The sequence below is a fragment of the Myotis daubentonii genome, chromosome 15, assembly GCF_963259705.1.
Source record: "Myotis daubentonii chromosome 15, mMyoDau2.1, whole genome shotgun sequence".
NCBI classification, from domain to species: Eukaryota; Metazoa; Chordata; class Mammalia; order Chiroptera; family Vespertilionidae; genus Myotis; species Myotis daubentonii.
Window position 1 is genome coordinate 21,525,887 of NC_081854.1, and position 17,428 is coordinate 21,543,314.

The following is a 17,428-nucleotide window of genomic DNA, read 5'->3' on the forward strand; positions in this document are numbered from 1 at the left end:
TTTTGGTTTTTTAAAAAAAATATAATTTATTGATTTTTTTTACAGAGAGGAAGGGAAAGGGATAGAGAGCTAGAAACATCGATGAGAGAGAAACATCAATCAGCTGCCTCCTGCACACCCCCCACTGGGGATGTGCCTGCAACCAAGGTACATGCCCCTGACCGGAATCAAACCTGGGAACCTTCAGTCCGCTGGCTGACGCTCTATCCACTGAGCCAAACCGGTTAGGGCGTAAATTGTTTTACTAATCAATAATAAATTATAGCCAAAACCGGTTTGGCTCAGTGGATAGAGCGTCGGCCTGCGGACTAAAAGGTCCCAGGTTCGATTCTGGTCAAGGGCATGTGCCTGGGTTGCGGGCACATCCCCGGTGGGGGATGTGCAGGAGGCGGCTGATCGATGTTTCTCTCTCATCGATTTTTCTGACTCTCTATCTCTCTCCCTTCCTCTCTGTAAAAAATCAATAAAAATATAAAAAAAAATTATAGGTGTTCGTTTATTTTTTATTTTATTATCATTATTTTTAATCCTCACTGGAGGATATGCTTAGAGAGAGGGAGAGAGAGAAACATTGATATATAGAGAAATATCCATTGGTTGCCTTCTGTACGCGCCCAAATGGGGACTGAACCTGCAACCCCGATATGTGCCCTGACTGAGAATCGTGCACAGGATGATAAACAACTGTGCCACTCTGGCTGGGCAATTATGGTTGTTTTTAAGTCTACTAAGTTGTAGAATGCTTGTTAGGCTGCAAATCATAACTGATACATTTAGAAACTAAATAAATATTAGGTACATACATTTTTAAAAAGTGTCCAGGCCACCTACTTTATTAAGATTTTTCTGGAGATTCAATAAACTAGTGTATGCACAGTCAGGACCTGGCACATGGGAAGTTCTCAACAAATGTCTGCTGAGCTTGTTAATGTGACTCCTGAATCAACCCACTGCTACTGACAATGTCAGAGGAGGTTGAAGGGTAGGGTCTCCTGGGTCTCGGAAGGCCATGCTCAGGCTGGTCGGCAGGTTTGTAGCTGCCTTCCCTGCCCCGAGTGTGTACCTTCCAGCAGCGACAGCAGCATCACCACCATGTCCTTCTGCAGGTCCAGCAGCTCCTTCAGCAGCTCGATTTGGCTCGAGTCCTAGAGACCCCACACCACAACCATATGAGGACGGGTCTCTGAAGAGACGCCTCCCCCATCTCTAGCTGCTTCTGCACCTCCTCACCACCCAGCAGGGCCTAAGACATCTTTTTCCTCCCCTCTTACCTCCGAGGGGACCCGAGTCCAGACATGTTCCTCGGAAGCAGGGGAAAGGGTAGAGAGACAAAAGTGTGGGGATGGGATTGACATTTGGGGGGAAACAGGCCCAACAGGTGATATGTAGGGGCAAGGGCTGGCAGACAAGGACTGGGAGGAGTATGGGGCTTGGGGAGCAGACACTTGGGGTTGAGACAGACAGAGACAGGCAGGGGCAAGTACTGGGTCAGAGACACAAAGAAGGGATGGGAGTATCTGAAGGGATGGGAGCTCAGCACTGCCTCTGGCTATGATGGGTGCAAGGCACATGGTGAGTGAATGAATGTGTGATGGGAAAAGTGGGACTCTGGGTTCAGGAAGAAAGCTGGAAGATACAGCCATGTGCTCTCTGGTAAGCTATTTGGGAGCAATGTAAGGACGTACTGCCTCCCCTGTTACAGTGCCTTATGTAAAGCCCAGAAAAGCTTCCAACATGGTCAAAGTTCTGCCTCATGGTCCATATTTGTATAGGTTGAGCTACATAAAACTGCCAATATTCGACCATTTTGACCCACAAAGTGGTAATTTCATATGGCTCTACCGAATAAAATGGAGGATGGGGAGGATAGCAGAGAAATGGGACATAAGGCTCCTTCTACCCCAATGTTAGTTCTAAAGTTGCCTATTCTAACCCTGACACATTCCCACAGTTCCAAAGCTCTGTATTCTGACTCTGAGATTATAACAATTCCAGGATCTCGAGATCCTGAGATGGGTGGGTATCTGTGGTGTGTGCCTGCTCAGAATCCAGGCCTTATTTCTCTTAATTCCACTCTCAGAGCATGGGAGGCTAACTCCATCTTCTTGGTTCTAGGGTTGAGTATAAGACCAGGTCTGGCCAATCAAAGCCTTCTTTCTCCTGACCCTGCTGATTGGTTCAGGATGGGCATGTGACCCAATAACCCAATCAGAGAAAATTGCAGTTCTTTTCCAGGGCTCCCATGAAAAAGGGGCTCTCTTGTCTCTGGAGCTGTTAGTGGGATGCTCAGAAGCCTAGGGCACCATTTTTCCCAACCCCTGGGGAGAGCCTGCTTGAGAATGAAGCCAGACAAGAGAGACATTTCTGCTGACATCACTTTAGGCCTTGGAACTGTGATGGGAACTGATAAATTATTTTTCCCTGTAAGCCACTACTTTGCATTGGGTGTCTGGCCTTTGCAACCTGACCCTATGAATTAATTCTGCAGGGTCTAAAACTCTGCACTATGATACCAACAGTCTCTAGAATTTTAAGATTACACCAACATTCGACTTCAACTGCACCGGCACTGAGCAATTGCATTTCAAAATTTAACTCCTTTCAAAAAGTCGAATGACACCAGACAGGGTTTATGCCAGCACCTGTGGCACCTTTGAGTAGATTAGAAAAAGGCTTCCCTTCCTCAAGACTCTTCCTGCTGGGAAATTATAATATACAGAATACTGTACTGCCACCTGCTGGAAAACTATTGTAACATACACTGATGTATGTCATGGCTAGGACGTGGGTGGTGCCCCTTCAGAAGTTGAGCCCAGGTGTAGTGTATGCTTACGGCTGCTATGAATCTGTTTACCAGACAGAAGCAGAGCAAATGCATATGGCGTTCAGGAGACACTGACAAGGCCGCAAAGTGGAGGGAGAGGTGGGAAAGGGGAGCACGAAGATTCTGGAGATGGGAGATGGACATTACATCCAGGACGCCCACGATGGGCGTCATACGCCGCAGGCCGACTAAAGAAGGAAAACACTCCTCCAGCCCCAGGCCCTCATCTGGAAGCCTGCGGGTACCCTATCCTGGGGCTGTTTGAAATGATGAGCTCATCAGAGAGAAAAGAACACCAACCAATCATAGAGGAGCTCCGGCCAGAGGGGGCGGGACCAAACGTCAGACCAATGGAAGTATGGATAGGAAACCAACTGATTGGTGGTGGCAAAGGCAGAGGCGGGGTCAGGCAGAGAGCTAATCCGGGAGGAAGATGGATTTAGCCTCTGGGAGGGAGCCAGCCTGGAACATGCCGGGAGCACTGGGGTGAGAAAGGGAGCCGGGATGGGGGGGGGAGGGGGGGGGGGACTTGGAAACGGGCCAGTTGGGGCGCCCCGAAGCAGTTGGAGGAAAAACTGAGGGGCGAACCTGAGCTAGCTTCATCATCATGTGGGCAAACACGTGCAGGAATCCCACCACGGCGTCCCAGAGGCGGCTGTGCGCCAGGCTCTGCTGGTTCCCGGTGCAGGGGCCCTGCAGGCAGAGGACTGCGTGAGGCCCGGCGCGGCGGGTGCCGACTTCCCCGCCCTGTCCCAGCCGGCGGCCCCACCTGGATGTACTCAGTGAGGCTGTTGAACACCTGCTTAGCCACCGACATGGCCTTGGAAAAGTTCCTCTTGCCCTGCTCCTCAATGACATCCTTGCCAGAGTAGTACCAGTAGAAATCGCTGATGGACTCCTGGGGGGGCCGACAGAGGGTGAGCGGATGCTGGGCCGACGATGGCCCCCCAGTCCCCGACCCAGGTCACGCCTGGTTACCCTCACATCCTCACCTGCAGCCGCAGGAGGTAGTCCACCGTGCAGATGATGATGTTAATAGTGGTCGTGTTCCCTGTCTGCGTCCGTAGGTAGTTTTGGAAATCTAAGAAAATTAAAAGTCATTCATTCATTGAGAATCTACCATGTGCTCAGGGAAGTGGACAGTGAGTCATTAATTAATTAATTAATTAATGCATAAGTGTTTAAGTAGAGTACCTTTTGTATGTTGAGGCATATAATCACTGATAACTTTATCAAGTACCTACTGTGTGGCAGAGAAGATGGAGGATAACCTATTCATTTATGTAACAAATACTTGTTGAGGGCCTACAACATGCAAGATGTGGTAGAGGGTCTTTTATTCATTGATTACTTTCCAAAATACGGTTCTGGAGCACCTACAGTGTAGCAGGGTAAGTGGAGATTTAGTCCTCCATTTGTTTCCAAAATGGTTTTTAAATGTCTCAGTGTGCTGGGAGAGATGGAACATTGGTTATTATGTATTTATTTATCCAACAAATATTTATTGAGCACCTACAAAAGCCAGAGGAAATAAGCATCTGTAATTTCTTTGTTCATTAACTCAATATATACTTATTGAGCATCTATATATATAAAAGGCTAAGTGATCAACCGTACGTCCGTCCGACCAGCCAGCTGGCCAGTACATATGATGCGCACTGGTAATTTAAAAATAAACATTGACTTGTGCATGCATGATACATATAAAGCTCTCACTGGTGCCAATCACACAAGTGTGTTTCGATCTGTCATTGTTGATGGTGAATTTGGTTGATACTTCTATTATAGAGAAAGGGCGAATAACGATATTAAAATATTTCTTCTAATTCATTTCCTTTTAATGTGCACAAATCCGTGCACCGGGCCACTAGTATACTCTCTGCTAGTGGAAGATGAAGATTGACTGCTTATTCTTCGATACTACAAATTTACAAGCCTTTATTATGTGCCAGGCACTGTTCTAGGCCCTAGGGATACAGCAGTAAAAGAAAACAAAGGGCCGAAACCGGTTTGGCTCAGTGGATGGAGCGTCGGCCTGCGGACTCAAAGTCCCAGGTTCGATTCCGGTCAAGGGCATGTACCTGGGTTGCGGGCACATCCCCGGTGGGGGATGTGTAGGAGGCGGCTGATCGATGTTTCTCTCTCATCGATGTTTCAAACTATCTCTCTCCCTTCCTCTCTGTAAAAAATCAATAAAATATATTAAAAAAAAAAAAAGAGAAAACAAAGGCCCTGCCCTTGTGAAGTTTAGATTCTCATTAGTAATTTTCAGTATTTTCTAACTGCAATCTATGGTAGGAAATCCATTTTCCATTGAGACCCAGAACATGTGTTTAATCTGAAATTATATCCACATATACCTGAAACAGAAGTTTCACATACTCTTACTATGTGCTGTGCATTCTGATACTTTGTCTCGATAACTATAAGGAATTCTGATCTCAACCCACTAAATCTGTCGTTTTCAACCTCTCAATCTTGGCTGCACATTAGAGTCACCCGAAGGCATTTTTAAAAATCCAAATGCTCAGGCCCCACCCTAGACCAATTAACTGAGAATGTGGGGGGAGGGGGTGAAACCTGGGCTCTAGTATTTTTTAAGGCTCCCCAGGCATACCAATGTGCAATTAGGATGAGAACCTCTATGATAAACTGATTCACAACCTCTGGTGAGTTGGTTCCCACTATTTGAAAACCTTGTTCTAGGGCGGAAACTATGTTGATAGTAACTATTAAAGTGAGTGATGGGTACTTGGGGGTTTACTAGACCATTCTCTACTTCAGTGTGTGGTAATAATAATAATATTAATAATAATAATACACTGTTCATTGGTGGCAGGAGTGGTGGTGGGGAATACTGGGCAGAATGATCATGGTTGTGATGGGGAAACCCAGAGGGACAATAGGAGCCCAGAGGAGATGCCTGGCCCAGCCTGGGTAATCAAAGTAGGCTGGAGGAGAGGACCTCTGAGCTGAGCCCTGAAGATAAGTAGGAGTTGGTTGTATGAATTCCCAGCTGTGTGACCTCAGACAAGTTACTGAACCTCTCTGTGTGGTACAGACTTGCCCGTTTCCCATCAGTAACACGGTGGTCACATTTATTAGTCTACCTGAGCTATTGAATAGTTTTTTTTTTTTTTTATTGAATAGTTTTAATACTTGAGCATACATAAAGGAGTTGGATAGCACTGGTACATAAGTGCTCAATGAATGTTAAGCTGTTCTTAAAAGGCCTTAAAGAAAGTGCTGAGGCTAAGAGCTGCCCTTGGGAGTGGTGATTCTCAAAGTGTGTCCCTGGGCCAGTAGCATCAGCACCTCCTGGGACCCTGTTAGATATTCACATTCCTGGGCTCCACCCCAGAACTACTAACTCAGAAATCCTGGGTGAGGCCCAGAAACCTGTATTTAACAAGGCCTCCAGCTGATTCTCAGGCATGCTTAAGTTTGAGAACCACCTATTTGCCAAATGACCAAACATGGGGTTCAGTGAAGTCCTTTCAATGTTGATAGCAATGTCATGTTGCACAGGATGGCTTTAACAGCCCTTGAAAGGTATTTTTCCCCCCAAAGTCTTACTTCCCCCCTGACTTTCCTATAATCACGTCACAATCACTGTATCAGGTGAAATGTCCATTTTGCCTGGTTTCACATTATAAAGTATACTAAAATATTCAAGATTTTATAAGCAGGTTTCTCATCAACCCTGTTTGCTAACTCCTTTGTGTTCATTTACATTGGACCATATGCATAAATGGTTAGATATACGGCACTCTACACTCACAAAGAACTCTGAGAACGCTGTCATAGACATGAGCAAATAAGAGACAAACCTTTTATCTTCTTTGAATTGTACTGAATACTCAAGACATGCAACACATCTGAGATTTCAAATACTTATTTGATTGGGCTGGTTTATGAATCCAAGAATTTAAGCGGAGGACTGGATCACAAAATTACTGGGAGAGAGAAATCCCACCCATAAGAATGTTTTCACCTCCAAAAAGTGATAGACCCAGGGAATAAAATTCATTTTTAACACCAAAGACTGATTCCACTTTAGTTGAATTTAAAGAAAGAAAATCCTAGTTGTGTGGCAGAAGAGTATTTAATAAATGTTGAAGAATAGTTGTAGCACTAAGAGCTTTAGAGAATGTAAAGCAATAGATCATGCTTTATCCTTTGTTGAAAAGAGTGAAGATTAGAGATATTTACAAATCAGTTACCTTAGAGAGCACTAGCCAAGTAGGGTGCAGGTTCTATGGAAGTTAGACTTATAATTACTCCCATTCTTGTCATGAAGGCTAATTTCTGGGCAGTCTGTGGTTTCATAATCACCTGTTAAGCATTACAACCACAACCTTGAGACTAAAATGACTTTGGGTGGAATGTTTGTTGAACAGAGTTTGGGCTGTCCCTTTAATGTTATAAGCTATGTGTGCCACAAGGGGTTTTATTTTCTGCCTGACTATGTGTTTAACTTGCTGGTCACCCTTGAACCAGGACAAATGTGAAAACTCTCGCTTAAGTTAGGAAAGAATCTGTAGTTATTCCTTCTGGCAAAGCATTTTTATAAGAAAAATTAATAAGCAATTGTAATAGATTCATTGAAAAATGCCATGTGATTCTTCCCCTTTTACAGAGCCCAAGTATGGAAATCCATAACATTTACTCAACTTTGAAATGACTGTGGAAAAATGGCAAGTAGCTAATTGCTCATTTGGGCAAATAGATTTTTGGCCAAATTGGTTTCTGATAGATTGCTTTTGGGGACTTGGACTGGCCAGGAAGTGAATTTCTGCCTAGATTCCAGAAATTCAAGAGAGATTTAGGTAGGTGGGTGGGTTGAGTGTGACCCTGGCTGAAAGTAAATGATGGACAATGGGATCAAGGATAGGTAGTGAGGCCATCACTGATAAGGGAGGAGGGAACTGGAGATTAACTCGGGCAACTCTTCCAGACTGTCCCCAAACCTCACTTCCTCTCCACTCCACCCACCCCTCCTTCTCACCATTATTATGCCCCTCACAGAGCAATTGCAGGAATCGGAATAGGTCTTGGGTGAATTCATCATCTGCCATGACCTTCTCTCCTGGGTAGAGAAAGGGGCAGGGCCCAGAAGGGGTGAGGTGCGCCAGAACATGGTACACCTGCACACGGCCCATGCACACTGCACACACATGCGCAAAGCATAGGGGGGTGGGGTGGGGAGGAGCAGCCATCACTTCAAAGACACTGTGAGGGCCATGGACACCCATGACACCAGGAGTCCTGATTTCAGAATCTGACAGCTGATGTAGACCTGATGGGCCCTGAGTCATGAAGCTGGGGCCTTGAGTGTCTTTCTACAACATCAGTGTCTCTCTGATGTCATCACTATGTGACATCCGGGGGTGTCTGCCTGATCCAGTAAAGGTTCAAGCAACTGGCACCTCCCTCAGCACTCCTCCAGGGCCAAAGGGTTAATGGATTATGGGGGTTGGGATCACTTTCACACAAAGGCATAGGACTGAAACAGGCTCAGATGCCTTGAAAGCAGCCAATCCAGGAGAAGCAGGGTGTGTGTGTGTGTGTGTGTGTGTGTGTGTGTGTGTGTGTGTGTGTACATGGGCCAATCAGAACAGGCATCTGAAATAAGCCCATCCAGAAGGGCTGTCTGTAGGGGAGGAAAAAGAGGGGAGGCCAGGGCCAATCAGAGCAGGCACAGAGGTTGCACACACACCAATCAGAATGGAAGCTAGGAGCAACCAATCTGGTTGGTGGATGGGAACTGCACGCCCCACCAATGTGGGGTGGGTCCTGGTGCAGAGAGCAGGGTGGGTGGGAATGGGGATCACCCCACCCTGGGGCTGTGAATCTGGGTCAGGAAGTCTGAGAACATCCATCTGGAAAGGAACATTTGCCATCTTCTCTAGCTTCTACTTTACAGATGGGGAAACAGAGGCCAATGGAAAGTAGGTGAGTGGCTAATGTGGGACTTGAATCTTGGTCTCTGAACCCTGTTCTCAATACTTTCCCCAGGTACAGTGACCCAAGAAAGAATTCTCCCTCCCTGGATGTCCCAGATCCTCAGCCCCCGGGTGAAGGGGGTGATGGGGGTAAGAAGGGAGGGATGGCAGAGTAGCACAGCAAGGGGAATAGGCTGGGGAAATTACCGTTCTGGCGGTTGATGACTGGGGCAGCCAACAGGATGGGAGAAGGAAGCAGGAAAAAAGAGGGAAAAAAGAGACAGAAGGAGATAGAGACAGAAAAACACACAGTGACACAAGGTCAGGACGAAGACACAAACATGGAAAAAGAAACAACCCACACAGAAAGAGCGATAAGGATACAGAAGGAAGCCAGGAAGAGAGTAGGAATGATGGTAAAGGCATTGGGACAGAAAGGAGAGGAAGAGAAAGAGAGATGGACAGGTAGAGGTGGAAAGGCAGGAGGCAAGGATCAGGGCAGAAAGGTTAAACACGTCACAACACGGCAAAGAGGAGACTTGATTAACCCGGATTAGGGACATTAATGAGAGAACAGCAACCAGGGCGGGAGACTTGGGGCTTGTGGAAGGCAGGTCCATGTGGTGATGGGTGAGAGAACACAGGACACAAGGGCACCCAAGGGTGGAGATCATGGGGAGGGAGACCCTGGGGGGAATGGGGGGCAGGACTGGGCACCACTGCATGGGCAGGGGAGGGGAGACCTGGGGGTGCTCTTGGAGAGGGAGTGTCTTGGAGGAAGGGAGCCCTGGGCAGTGTTGGGTGAGGGGGCAGATCCTGAAGGAAAAAGAAATTCCATGGAGAGGGAGCCCAAGAGAGGGCCTCACCAGTTCCGTCCTCGTTCACCATGCCCAGCCCTTCTGCCTTGTTCTGTCTCTCGAACGCATTGAGATCCAGGACGCTGAGGCGAAGAAAGGAAAGATGGGAAGGTGTGCTTCAGTCGTCTTCCAGAGCCCTGCAGCACCCCCGCCCCCCCCCCCCCCCCCACACACACACACAGCGGTGGGTGAAGAGCCATGGGAAACCACGAATGAGCAGAGATCAAGAGGAAGTAGAAACTGAGATTTGGCAGAAGCTGTGAAGTAATATGGGGAAAGGATGAAATGTGTCCCAGTTGAAATCAGGAGGGTACAGAAACCATCAGTCAGCAAAAGCTTCAGAGGGTCAACATCAAGAGGAGAACAAAGGCAGACAGTCACAGAGTCACATTAATAGGGGTCATTAGAGAGAGCCCAGATTCCCTGCTGTGGGGTGCCCCTTGAATTCTCAACAGCCTTCCAGTTCCACCTGCCTGCATCCATGGGGTGGCATTTTGCCTTCCTTATTGTTGCGCATGAATTCTTATAATAAACTCCCTAACGTTTGAGCTAGTCTGAATGGATCTCTGTTCCTGGAACCAAGAGAGTGGAACTAGAACTAGAAGTGGTAGCAGGAGTAGGGGCACAGTGGCACCGAACAGTTTCACTAAAAGATAGACACTAGAGCCTACCTGCATGTCTGCATCAGCGCCTGGATACTCTGGAAGAAGCCAACTTCCTTCTTGTCCTTCAGATAATCCAGCATTTTCTGCAGAGGGAGCGGCAGGACAGGGAGAACTGGTAGTCACACAGGAACCTACTACCCTTCTTAGCCCTCCTCCCAAGTCCCTTCTCCTGCTACCTGCTGCACATCAGCATTGCCCCCATTTAGGATGGAGATGCCCAGCTTCAGGGTGGAGGACACCATGGCTCCTGTCTCTCCTGGGGGCGGGGGGGGGGGGAGCAGGGGACAAAAGGTGGTCCACTTAGTTTGGGAGCAGGGTTCTCCATCCACCAGAAAACAGCCAATGCAGGGAATGTGAGAGAAAGGGTTGGGGGAGTGTGGAAGTGTGATAGTGACGGAAGATGAGCAAGAAATCACAAGGCAAGTGAAACATGCAAGGGCTGGTGTGTGTGCAAACCACAGGCATGCAGGGGTGGGAGAGTGCCGCCGGGTCCACAGGAAGTGTGGGCTGGGGAGAGTGAAAACAGGATGAGTGTGCTCAGGAGGAGCCGGATGCTTGTGGAGGGCACCTTTGCAGGCACTGATCATCTGCAGCACCATCTCCGCCGCCCCTCGGTTGTGCAGCCGTGCCTGCTGGTACAGGAGCCTCTGCTTCTCCATCTCTTTCTCCTGGGGCAGAGCCAGGCCCATGGTGCCAAGTGAGTCCAGGCTCACCAGCCTAGCCTTCCCTCCCTCCCCCCACCCCCACAGCCCTGTCCCTCACCCCTGTGCTCCCTGCTCCAGTCACTGGCTCATTCCTTCAACTCATAAACCTCCTCTATCCCTTGGGACTGAAATCTTAGATTTGTTCCTGGCATGGTGCAATCTTAACCTGGGCCCACAGACCTTCAAGGGGTCAATGGATAAAATCTGGGAAGTCTGTGAACTCGAATGAGGAAAAAAGTTATATGTTTACTACCCTCTAACTGAAATGTAGCACTTCTTCCCATTATGGATGAGGCCATAAAACATAGCCTAAGAATCACAGATGAGCCCTAGCCAGTTTGGCACAGTGGGTAGAGCATCGGTCTGCAGTCACAGGTTCAACTCTGGTCAAGGGCATGTACCTCAGTTGCAGGCTCGGTCCCTGGCCCCCCTGTCAGGGCGAGTACAGGTGGCAACCAATCAATGTGTCTCTCTCACATTGATATTTCTCTCTGTGTCTCCCCCTCCCTTTCACTCTCTCTAAAAAATCAATGGAAAATATCCTCAGGTGAGGATTAACAACAACAAAAAGAATCACAGATGTTTCCATGTCACATTTTTGTAGACATCTCAAAATATTGTTTTATTCATCACTACTTATCACTTACAGTAGCTATTGGACCCACTGTTAGATCTTATTTGATAGATTAATAAAGAAGGGCAGATATTAGTATATCACAAATTTTTAATGTAATATTTTGATAACTACTTCCATATGCTTATTTCCTTTCTTATGAATTCATTTTCTGCATTTAAAAACCTAATTGTGAGAAAGGCTTCACCAGATGCCAAAAGGAATTCTGCCTTAGTGATGAATAGGTGGGTTAATCGCAAGTTTACTAGCTCTTTCTCCCCACGTGGCCTTTGCAAATGCTGTTTCCTTACCTGAAACACCTTTCTCCTTTCTTCAACTGGCACACCCCTACTCAGACATTCCTCTGAGAAGCCTTCCTGCCACCCTTCAACGCTGGCGGGGGGAGCACCGTGGGTGGGCTACCATAGCCCCTGAACTCACCCCTGGGTGCTCTGCTTTCCCAGCCCTGACCCCCCTGCCTGAGCTGTCCTCTTCACCACCGTGAATACTCTGTGCTGTTACTGTCTGTGATGCACCTGTCTCCCCAATGGACTGACTTGGTCACTCCTGTGTCCCCAGCATCACCCAGCCCAGGGCCTGGCTCATAGCATTGCTCTGTGAGTGTATGCTGAATGAATGAAGATGACTGAAGTCAGGGTCCCCCATCCCGTCCTCCAGCTCCTCCTGATCCCACATACCTCAAATGAAACCTCAACCTCTTCTTCAGCTTCGCCGTTCTCCCCTCCCTCCTCCAGGTGACAGCTCTGAGGATGGGGTATAAGTTAGGGATGATGGGGAACAGAGGAGATCCTCAGTCCACCCCCAGCCCTTTCAGTGCACAGGCATTGCAGCTGAGAAGGGGACCTGCCCTGGATAGGGGCAGGGCCTCACCTTTGCCATGATATCAGCATACGCCATGTACAGGTAATCCTCCTCCAGTTTGCTGAGGAAGTAATTGGAGAGATAGTCAGGCCCCAGTGGAGAGGACCCCCATCTTATAGCAGCTTCCAGATTTCCTCTGGAAAGCCAGCCCTCCCCATGCTCAGCCTGTGTGGTTCACTCAGGGTAAACTGGCCATTGCAGAGTGGGCCTGTGATGAAGACTGAGCCAATCAGCACTTTTTTCCTGCTTGGCCACAGTAACAGGCTAGAGATGGCCCAGTGGAACTCATTTGGGGAATTTTGCTGAAGCTATTGGTAGAGTTGTTCCCTTTCCACTGGGGTTGCTAAAATGGTGTGATGGAAGCCTGGAGTTTCTGGGTCCATCTTACCACCCTGAACAACTATGACCAGCCACTTTATCCTTGGGTCGTCTCAATACTACTCCTACTACTCCTACTACTACTGCTACTACTGCCACCACTACCACTAGCAATGGCCAGGACCTATTGTTTACCCTACGCTAATCCCTGTTCTAAGTGATATATATATATACATTCTCACAATAATCTTATTAGGTAGGTGTATTTTACCAGTGAGGAAACTGAGGCTCAAAGATTCTTCTTGGCCAAGATCACACAGCTTCTACTAGGGCTTAAACCTGGATAGTCTAACGCCAGAGTCATCGCTTTCCCAGGACACTAAACTTCCCAGCCTCCCTTGCTGCTTTGGTAGCCTGATGCCAGATTCTGGCCAATGAGATCTGTGCAGAAGCCCACCAAGGAGGGCTTCTCTCCCTGGATAAAGATCTTGGCCTTCCGTAGAGGAAAAAACTTCTCTTCCCTTCTTGCTGCCTGGCATGTGGTCATGTCTGGAAGTGTAGCATCCATTTTGTGACCACAAGACAGAAGCTCAGAATGGCAGTCCAGAAAGCCTGAGCCAGCCTGTGAGCCTGAATGACTCTGTGACTGTCATTGTGTCACTGCCTAGCCCTGGGCTTTCTACCTCCCTACTTCCTGTTATGTGAGAAAAATAAGTCTCTGTGCTGCCATTTCCTTGTCCACAAAAAGGAGTTGATAATAGTGTCTATCTTACAGTGTCAAGATAAATGAGAGAATATAGATGTCAAGTGCTTAGCATGGTGCCTACACATAAGCACTTGATAAATGTCACCTGTTAGCAGCAGCACCATTACTGCGGTCATTTATTCCCAAGACTGTCATTAGCCCATATGCAGCTTTTGTGTTAATTAGAAAAAGAACCCCCTTCCACACTTCCCTCGGTTGGAAATTTGTCATAATTTACTGATTTGTTCCTACAGTATACTGATTTTGTTTGAGCAAGATGCTTTCTTCTAAAAATGTCAAAATCAATATTGCCTGAGATGTGAAACCTTCAAAGATGCCCTTGTGAGCGCTCTCCCTGCACAGTGGTACATGGTGGCCCTGCCTATCCTGGTAAAGTTGAGAGACCAGCTCCCCAGGACACAGAAGGTCTCTCTTGAGAAACAGGGAAGTTGCTGGGGGCAGGGAGGTAGTGGGTTCTTTTCCCAAGACCTATGAACGGTCCTCACCTCTTTTCAGTCAAGGCAGTGCGGCTAAAGTGCAGGACCAGTTGGTGCAGGGGGTCTGGCTTCTTCTCCTCCACTTCTTCCTCTTCCTCCTCCTGCTCCCCAGCTTTCTGGGGGAAGGAGTGGGGTTGGGGAAGGGGCTTCCAGAGTCCCCCCCTGTCTCCTCCATAGCCCTGATGGGCTGGATGTTTTTCTCACATGCCCCACATCCTGCACCCTTCCCTGGTTCTGCCCAAGCCAGAGGCACCTTTCTCATACCTCTCAGTGTGAAGGGTGACCCCTGGAGATGTGCAACAGGCAGGCTCAGCCCCAGCCCTATCCAGCTCTGCCCCCACACTCCCAGGCAGGCCCCAGCTCACTGAAAGGTCATCTATCATGCGGTCCTCAAAACTGTGGTCTTCAGTCAGGATCCATGTGGCCTTGTACCTCTCCAGGAACATGTTGCTTGCCCGGTGCCTGCAAGGGAAACGTGTGGAGTGACAGTGGGACCTTCTCTCCTCCGCTTCCTCTGACCTCCCACAATCTGCCTCACCAACCATTCCCGAAGAGCCCATCATACTGGCCTCCATCCTCCTGCCCTCGCAGCCACCCTTTCCTCGAGTTCCGTGTAGCTCCCCTCTGCCCTGGGTGTCTTACGTGGGCAGGTTGTACAGGGGGGTCATGCGGAAACAGGCAACGACCGCCCTCCGGCGCTGCTTGGACAAGAGCTTGTGCCACACAGCCTTCTTGGACTTGTAAGGGTGCTCAACCTGGGGGCAGAGCAATGTCATGTCCCCAGACTCTGCCCCTGGCCTGATTCCCACTTCCAGCCTGAGTGAAACTGCCCATCTGTGCCCAGGTCCGACTAACAGGGCCGAAGAAACACTTTGGTTCCACTGACAGAGTCAAGGTTCTAACCTGGTCTCTGCTTCCAGACCAAAATTTGTCTCCTAGGCCCCACCAACAGACCGAGGGTCTCTACCCAGGCTCCGCCCCTAATTCCAAGGCCCTTCCCAGGAGTCAAGTAGTCTCCATAAGGTCCCACTACCTGAACCAAAGTTCTGTCCTGGGCCCAAGATTGAGCGCACTGATTCAAGTTTCCATTCTAAGCCTCAATTAATTAATTAATTAATTGATTGATTAATTAATTAATAATTCATCTTAACCTTAGACTTAGAAAAAAAACTTAAAAAATGTTTTTTATTGCCAAAACCGGTTTGGCTCAGTGGATAGAGCATCGGCCTGCGGACTGAAAGGTCCCAGGTTCGATTCCGGTCAAGGGCATGTACCTTGGTTGCGGGCACATGCCCAGTAGGAGATGTGCAGGAGGTGGCTGGTCAATGTCTCTCTCTCATCGATGTTTCTAACTCTCTATCTCTCTCTCCCTTCCTCTCTGTAAAAAATCAATAAAATATATTTTAAAAAAATGTTTTTTATTGATTTCAGAAAGAGGAAGTGAGAGGGAGAGACATGAATGATGAGAGAGACTCATCCATCGGCTACTTCATGCATGTCCCCTACTGGGGATTGAGCCCTCAACCGGGACATGTGCCCTGACAGGGAATCGAACTGTGACATCCTGGTTCATGGGACCAAGATGGCAGCACTTACATATGTAAGTGCCTGTGCCCACTGCTTCCCACACCCACATGAAAATTACACCTAAAATACAGATCATCATCCAGAACCGCCTGAAAGCTGGCTGAATGAAAGCTCTACAACTAGAGAAGTAAAGAAGAAAGCACCCTGAGACTGGAAGATGGGGTGGTGGCACGGATCAGGTTGGACCGACACCCACGTGTGTGGATTTTTTAATTGGATGGGAGATCATCTTTGCGGAGGCTCCCTATAAGGAGCAAGGGGTCTCAGCCCCACACCAGACTCCAAGCCCAAGCTCCCAGAGCTGGGAGAAGAAGTCCCCATAACTATGGGCTGTAAAAACCAGCAGGGATTGGGGCCCAGTAACACTGAGGCTGCTGAAGACCCAGCTGATCCTCTTTTTTTTTTTTTTTAAATATATTCCATTGATTTTTTACAGAGAGGAAGGGAAAGGGATAGAGAGTTAGAAACAACGATGAGAGAGTAACATCGATCAGCCGCCTCCTGCACACTCCCCACCGGGGATGTGCCCGCAACCAAGGTACATGCCCTTGACTGGAATCGAACCCGGGACCCTTCAGTCCGCAGGCCGACGCTCTATCCACTGAGCCAAACCAGTTAGGGCTCAGCTGATCCTCTTAAAGCGCCTGCCTGTACATGAATTGAATTTACAAGATCCTACTTCCTCTAAGCTCCAGTGCCAAGACAAGTCTCTAAGGGACACAGACACATATGGGAAGGAACTAGATTGTCTGGCATCAGGACAGGAACTCAGAGGCGGCTTTCTCCTAGTCAGAGGTGCTAACAGTGACTGTGTTGGGACCTCCACAGTTGCACGGCTGACTGGCAGCCAAATATGTTTGCTCCATCACCCTGGTGATTCCCTGAGACCCCCGCCCCATCCAATTTTCAGCCCCACCCAACCTTTGTGCAGCAGCTTTTGCATATGAATGGCCTGTCTTTGCTCACGCTTCAGACTTTGCTAAAATCTCTCAAACAAGCTTCAATGGGGTCAGGGAGCCCCAAACATATCAGTAAAAGCCCAACACCCAGCACTAGCACCGGCCTGCCTTGCTTCACAGCTGAGCCTCGCTTGGACACTTCCAAAACGGATACAAATAGGGGGAATCTGCAGTAGGTGGCCCCAGGCAGTGGTTGACTTTGCACCTCCCTAGAGACCAAAGAACCAGTACACCCAGTGGTCAGTGTCAGACCATACCAGATTACAACTCTATGCATCCATAAGTGACACACTCAAGGGGAAGACTCAGTGAGCACCAAAGTCCCACTAAAGCAAGTCCTGCTCCTTAGGGGTGTCTCCTGAACAGCAGCTCTTCTATTGTAGCCACAGTTGGTCCTCATAGCCAATTGGCCTGGTGGTCTATTCCTCCCAATGACACCAACAGCAATCAAGGTTCAACTACAACAAGACTGTGCACAAGCCCACAAAGGGGAACACCTAAAGTACCCAGCTCAGGTGACTGGGGAAGCTAAGCCACTGGGCCCTATAGGACACCTACTACACAAGACCACTCTATCAACTCAAGGAGACATAGCAGCTTTACCCAATACATAGAAACAAACACAGGGAAGCAGCCAAAATGCGGAGACAAAGAAACATGTCAACAATGAAAGAAATGGAAGGAAGCAAACTACTGGATATAGAATTCAAAACCATGTTATAAGGTTAGTCAACAGTTTTCTGAGACCTTCAAGGAACTTAGTGAGACTTTCAAGGATCTCAGTGAGAATGCCAAAAAGCAAACATACATACAAAAAAAGGAAATGAACCAG

At 48.2% G+C, this 17,428-nt stretch overlaps 1 protein-coding gene across 5 annotated transcripts in view; it reads right to left on the bottom strand.

The window, feature by feature from the left end:
* Positions 1 to 17,428, bottom strand: part of RYR1 (ryanodine receptor 1) — a 131,854-nt gene that overhangs the window by 40,513 nt on the left and 73,913 nt on the right. For 3 of the 5 annotated variants that reach the window (XM_059666677.1, XM_059666679.1, XM_059666676.1), the window contains 15 exons: positions 14,693 to 14,805; positions 14,416 to 14,512; positions 14,060 to 14,166; positions 12,500 to 12,551; positions 12,307 to 12,372; positions 10,860 to 10,959; positions 10,468 to 10,547; positions 10,298 to 10,374; positions 9,636 to 9,709; positions 8,977 to 8,994; positions 7,833 to 7,913; positions 3,817 to 3,905; positions 3,594 to 3,722; positions 3,413 to 3,517; positions 1,064 to 1,145 (listed from right to left, as the gene is read on the bottom strand). In XM_059666677.1, coding sequence (XP_059522660.1) covers positions 1,064 to 1,145; positions 3,413 to 3,517; positions 3,594 to 3,722; positions 3,817 to 3,905; positions 7,833 to 7,913; positions 8,977 to 8,994; positions 9,636 to 9,709; positions 10,298 to 10,374; positions 10,468 to 10,547; positions 10,860 to 10,959; positions 12,307 to 12,372; positions 12,500 to 12,551; positions 14,060 to 14,166; positions 14,416 to 14,512; positions 14,693 to 14,805 — 1,270 coding nt within the window. The remainder of the gene's footprint in view (positions 1 to 1,063; positions 1,146 to 3,412; positions 3,518 to 3,593; positions 3,723 to 3,816; positions 3,906 to 7,832; positions 7,914 to 8,976; positions 8,995 to 9,635; positions 9,710 to 10,297; positions 10,375 to 10,467; positions 10,548 to 10,859; positions 10,960 to 12,306; positions 12,373 to 12,499; positions 12,552 to 14,059; positions 14,167 to 14,415; positions 14,513 to 14,692; positions 14,806 to 17,428) is intronic. The other 2 variants (XM_059666680.1, XM_059666678.1) reach the window with 1 other exon arrangement.